At 37.3% G+C, this 6232-nt stretch overlaps 1 protein-coding gene across 1 annotated transcript; it reads left to right on the top strand.

The window, feature by feature from the left end:
- The first annotated feature begins 207 nt into the window (after window positions 1–207).
- Window positions 208–1578, top strand: LOC140158438 (histamine H3 receptor-like). The gene has a single exon (XM_072181529.1). It carries the CDS (start codon window positions 208–210, stop codon window positions 1576–1578), a length of 1371 nt encoding a protein of 456 aa, XP_072037630.1.
- The last annotated feature ends 4654 nt before the right edge of the window (window positions 1579–6232 follow it).

Here is a 6232-nt window from a genome sequence, read left to right as displayed (position 1 = left end):
AGAGGCGTTACCTGATCGACTCAGAAATTTCACATTTTTGAATATTTGTTTTAGAAAAACATAGGCAGACAAGGCGTCCAAACGCTGAGCCAAATCTGGCGTTGTCGTTAATGCAATACATCGGGATTCCCATTAATCAATCTAGTCATTCCACCTGCTATTCTGTAGATACTTTTGATGAAATAAAAATAGCGTCTGTTTTCTAAAATGGAACATCTGAAGACCATTTCAAGTAGTTCTTTGACTGCGTCTTTCCTTCAGATGTCTATTAACATATCTCTTCACCATGCTCATTCGTTATTGATTAATGCTGATGCTGGCAGTGGATTGTTAGACAAAGCTCCATTGGTGCCATCTGAGAGATCATCTTCAGTTGCCCCTACCTTTGTCAAACTGGGCGTCATTCGTCACTTTGCACAGACATCCATACCTACCAGAGTGCCAAGCTTTGTTCCCAATGGTGAGTTAAAGTGGACTCCGATTGTTATAATCTGGATATTAACTGTAGTCACCATCATTGGAAACCTTCTGGCCATTGCAGCCTTTCTTCGTAATGAAAAGATCCGTTCTAAAGTCGCCAACCACTTCATCTTCAATCTAAGCGTTGCCGATTTGTTAGTTGGAATGGTATCGTTACCTGTGAATAATACACACTTGCATTTTGGATATTGGCCATTTGGCGAAGTCGGTTGCAAAGTGTGGCTTATTCTTGACTACACAATCTGCTTCCAAGGAATGACAGCAGTTGTCTTCATCAGTATAGATCGTTATTGCTGGGTGAAATGGCCGTTGAAGTATATACGTCTTATGACGCGTCGTCGTGCCATTGGTACCATCATGATAGCGTGGTGCAGTGGCTTTGCCTTCTATATCATTCACGTCCTATGTTGGGAACACTTTGAAGGCACAGCACTGGTCAATTATCAGTTACACTGTGATCTGGAAGTCATCGGTGGCCTCACGCACGCTATTCTGGCTGTTTTACTTGAATTTATGTTACCGCTTGTTACCGTTGCAACTGTTAATGGAATTGTCTATCATATCGTCCGTAAAAGATTTGGCGGCAATAATAATCTGAGACGTGCGCATTCTTCGCAAAAATTAAACTATCATGTACAGATGGTGAATAGCAATTCCTCCCCTGCGAGTACTGATGTAACATTAAACACAGAAAAAGAAAAACGGAAAAAGAGCACAACAGTCATCAATTTACCACAAATTACATCGCCTGTGATTAAACTACAGGCTGTACCGAGACATTGGAAGACGGCAGCAACTCTATCGTTAATGGTCATGACAATCTATGTGCTATGGCTGCCATATCAGGTCGTTCTACTCCTGGCTCCAATATGCGATGACTGTGTCAGCAATCTACTGTGGGAATCTGTCAATTATCTTTTATGGGCTACAGCTGCTGTAAATCCATTTATTTATGCGTATACTAACGTACATTATCGGAAAGAGATGCTGAAGATAATATGTTTCTTTTGTAGATGGAAATGCTACTTAACAATCGTAGCGTCGTTACCTGATTCTTCTAGATCGAAGAGTCCGCCGAATATCAACGAACAGCTTTAGCTTGGGCTATTTTTGTGTTCAACTTCACTTAATAGAGTGCAGTGCAAGGTGCAGTGCATCAAAAGACGCTGGTTCAGTTCAATGTTTGATTTTGTTTTCGTAATTAGTTCTTTCACGAAATCTGTAAATTCTTCCATCTGTTAATTATTCCATCTTATTGTCAACGTCCATTGTATCCCGCTGGGGTTTCTGTATCTGAGCAGTATCTGCTCGCTTTTTGTAAAGATACCAAACAAAAGCAACACGTAACCAAAACGACGTCGATATCCGATTCCTTAATAGGAATGTTGCGTTTATAAGAAGCTAATCAAGATTTATAGTATAGTGTCTCATTGAATGGTACTTGTAAAACTAGTAGTGTCCCATAATAAAATAATAGTACATTGTGGTGTGGTCGGAGCGAATACACTGTTGGTTTATGTTGCCATTTTTGTGATAAGTCTTATTATCTTGATTTCACCATTTATTCCATGTCTAACTTTGAGGAATCTAGAAGGAAAGAGAAAACATCCAAAAGCTCGACTGATGCACAACACTTCGGAGCCACCCAGATGGAATGGGTAGCTGTTACATAAATTCATTGTGAGGTTACTGCACCATGGTAGCCCCTAGTGTAGTTGATGAAGATTTTATATTTTATAAACTGAGCTCAAAAAGAAACTTATAATTTTTTACAACGCGTGAATCACAAGGTCATATCTTAAAATACTGTCAATCAAAATGAACCAAAATTACACACAGGATTACTTTAATACTCTACTCAAAACACATGTCAGTAACCAAACAGTTGTCCAACTGACACAGCAGCAACATGCACTGTCACGGGACAGCTTCCTGGACTTCCTCCACTTTCACAGCCCAACATTTGGCACCCAGCACAAAAAATCTGTGAAAATGCACACAAGATCCTTGCACAGATGATAAAACGGTGCTGCTTTCTGCTTTTCATACACTTTTTTCATGAACCAGGCTGGGCTGTGAATGTGTTCCAGGAAGCTGTTCCATGTCAGTGCATTTTGCTGTTGTGTCAATTGGATAACTGCTTGTTACTGACATGTGTTAAGAGTAGAGTATTGAAGTAAACCTGTGTGTAATTTTGGTAGAATTTGATAGACAGGATTTCAAGATATGACCTTGTGAAAAATTATAAGTTTCTTTTTGAGCTCAGTTTAGATAATTAGACAAGCTAATGAAGTATTCAGGACCGATAACTGCTTGTGCAAATTGCAAGCACCAAATATCTCCAGGACCAATCTTTGTATAAATAAACCGTCACTAACCTTGTTATCAACACTGAATATCGAAAATCATAATTATAATTTTCGGCAGTATTCCGGAATACACTCACATCCTATGTGTTATAATGTGCTTTCCAAAAACGTCTGACATTTCACAACATTTTATAATACCACGTAAAAGTTTGTAAAAGTGCGTAAAGCTGCCTGACATTGCCTGGCCAACTTAGTACAATCGAATCCGCGCTCAATTTGCGCAGTTTGTGCGCAGGGTAAAGCAATTTTGAGTGATTTTGAAAACGTTTGAGCGTGTTTTCAACAACTTCGGGCAATTTTGAAAAAAAAAAAGTTCAACAAACTTTGAGTAACGATGGGAAACTTTGAATAACTTTATGAAATTTTGAGAAAATGTTTTAACTTTTCCCAAAGTTGTCAAAATAGTATAAAGTTGCTTAAAGCAACTTTGGGAACTTTATACTATTTTGACAACTTTGGTCAATTTCCTCTGTGATATGGGGCCACAAACTGCTTTGATAGTTGATTTGGGCAGTTATTGCATTTGGCAACTGTCTTACATTGTTACGACTGGCAATCTTAATCACCGCTGGCCGTCGGTTCTAACATGGAAAGATTTCTATACAAAAACGATTCTCTTATAAACCATCTGCACAGTTTCTACCTCGATACACCCGAGCACACATTTTCGTCCAAGAACTTCCAAGCAGAGAACAGCAAGCAGTGAATTTTCACCACCACAGTCTTTGATTATACTTCACGGTTGAGTACATAACATCGTATGAGTTGTAGAGCTTCTAGCTGGAAAATGGGCCTCTGTAATTGGTTTTTGTCGAAACCTCAAGTGTTCCCTTCATCCAATCAGAAATTTTTATATATCAAAAGAAAGCTCACTTCCCTTTAAAAACACTTTTCGTCAACAGATAACGCAATTCAATGTTATAGCAAGGCGAATGCGGTAAATCTGTTAAAAACTACCTATGTAAGCACATTTTTTGACCAAAATGTAGGTTTTAAAAGTCAAAACCTCAAGTGTTCCTTACAATATTTGTCAAATTTTATGTCATTAAAGGAGGATTTCGTGATCCTAGCATCATCTTTTTATGACATTTTTCAGTAGATATCCGCGAAAAAAGCTTATTCCCAAAATTTCAGTTGATTCTGATTTTGCATTTGCGAGTTATGCATGATTTAGTGTATTACACTGCTCCATAGGCCACTGTTGTAATTTCGTTCTGGTATACCAGAACGAAATTCAAATTTGGCGATATTTTTGGTAAACGAATTAATCTGCAAGAAATATTTGGTACATAAACATTATGTAGCCAGAGGTATCCAGTGGTATAAAAATCTCAACTTTTTTAAAGAAAAGTGGGGAGATGAGGCTGTGGATCACGAAATGCCCTTTTAAATGAAAAATCACACATATATTGTCCATACACTAGCGTCACTAGAATGAGCAATGGCCTTTTGAATGAGCAATGGTCAATTATTTTTAATCTATCTTTTTTAATTTATCTTTAAATTGCAAATCGTGTGCAAAATTTACTATTAATTTTTCGCCTGTTCTGTAATACGGTTATAAATTCAATGAACTATGACTTTGCTAAAAAGCGCTTATACAAATTGATATAAATGGCAGCGCTCATGTGACAAAACGTGATTATTGCTATTACTTAGAATACAAGTGTTAGTGTACGCTCTTAAAGGAAGATTTCGTGAGATAGATATTCACGAAAAAGGCTTATTCCCAAAAATGTCAGTGGATTCCGATTTTGCGTTTGCGAGTTATGCGTGATTATATGTATTGCACTGCTCCAAAGGCCACTGCTGTAATGTCGTTCTGGTACAGCTCAACTTACCGTACTTTTCCTAACCAGAGAGTCCATGCCAAAATTGTTACTACACCTTTACATTTCATCGAATCTCTTTTTGATGTCTGTCATTTTGAACATCACACTTGAAAGATGTATGCTATGTAGAAACTTTATTTTGCAATTTCATAATTTGCATATTATTAGCATATTTGCAAGAAAAAACATGAAAATCAATAAATACCTATATTTTTCACAATTTCAATATTTTATTAGAAATTAAGCATGTAGGCCGTTTGTTATGACTTGATGAATGAAGCTGTTAAAACAGATTTTGATATTTTTGCTTATTTTTCCTTTTTTGCCCCAAAATGTGTAAAAATCAAAAGTTTTTGGATGACCTATATTTTCTTTGAATATTTATCAAATTTCTTAATTTAGGTATAATACAGTGCAGAAAAAGATGTCAAAAAAATCTGTTAAACAGATTTCCAATAAATTTTCCATTTTGGGTTAAATACTCAATTTTCATGCGCGGGATATTTGAAACATAAAATGAAAACATGTCCATTGCACTTTTCCTCGAGATGTACTATAATATCAAGGTTACGGATATATTATAATCCCTTCTTATCTTCACTGATCCATCAGATACCTATTGTTATGAATGATCAATGAAAAGGTTCAGAACTGGGCTACTAATGGTCTGTCAAGTATCTATAGTTATTTTCATGACTGTGTCAACTCAAAAATCATGCAAGGTCGAATGTAGGAAAAGTATGATCAGTTGAGCTGTATACCAGAATGAAATTAAAATTTGACGATATTTTTGCTAAACGAATTAATCTGCAAGAACTCTTTGGTACATAAACATTATGTAGCCAGAGGTTTTTGAGAAAAGTGGGAGATGAGGCTGTGGATCACGAAATGCCCTATTAATTGCTTCCTTACACTATAGCCAAAGATTAGGACATGATATCAGAAAAGTTGTAGCACTAATACAGGGAGAGCTACAGCCTCAGGAGCCGTGTTTTTGCTGAAAACAGCCGATGAAGCTAGCAGATATGTACAAGCATGTTTTTTGATTTATTTATTTATAATATTTGGTCGAAGCCAGACTAAGCCCAATAGTGCTCAGAGGGTACTAAATTCAATGACGGGACAGGGATATGGGAAGAGGTCCGATTTTAGATGCAGGTGAAAAACCGGAGCACCCGGAGAAAAACCTGCGAGGACGAGCATGGATCGGCAACCAAACTCACATGTGGCACTGCGGGGAATTGAACCCCGGCCACAGTGGTGAGTAGCGAGTGAGAAGACCACTACACGAACCTGCCGATATTTACCGATGTGCAATACTATAGGAGTGACTGCATAATTTGTGAGTGTCGGTATTATATAAGTATTATGGTGCATAATAAGCGCAAATTTCAAACTCTCGAGATCATACAGAAGAAACTGCTCCACAAAGCACCTAAACCTCAACAGTGTGTGTTTTTGAAGATGGGAACCTAAATTCAATACACACCTGGAAGCAAAGTTTAGCGTTCCATGGAACGCTTAGATAATTTCATCTTGTTTTCAAATGAA

The sequence above is a fragment of the Amphiura filiformis genome, chromosome 8 (genome assembly GCF_039555335.1).
Source record: "Amphiura filiformis chromosome 8, Afil_fr2py, whole genome shotgun sequence".
NCBI classification, from domain to species: Eukaryota; Metazoa; Echinodermata; class Ophiuroidea; order Amphilepidida; family Amphiuridae; genus Amphiura; species Amphiura filiformis.
Note: the sequence above shows the minus strand (reverse complement) of the source record. Positions and strands in the feature narration are given on the sequence as shown.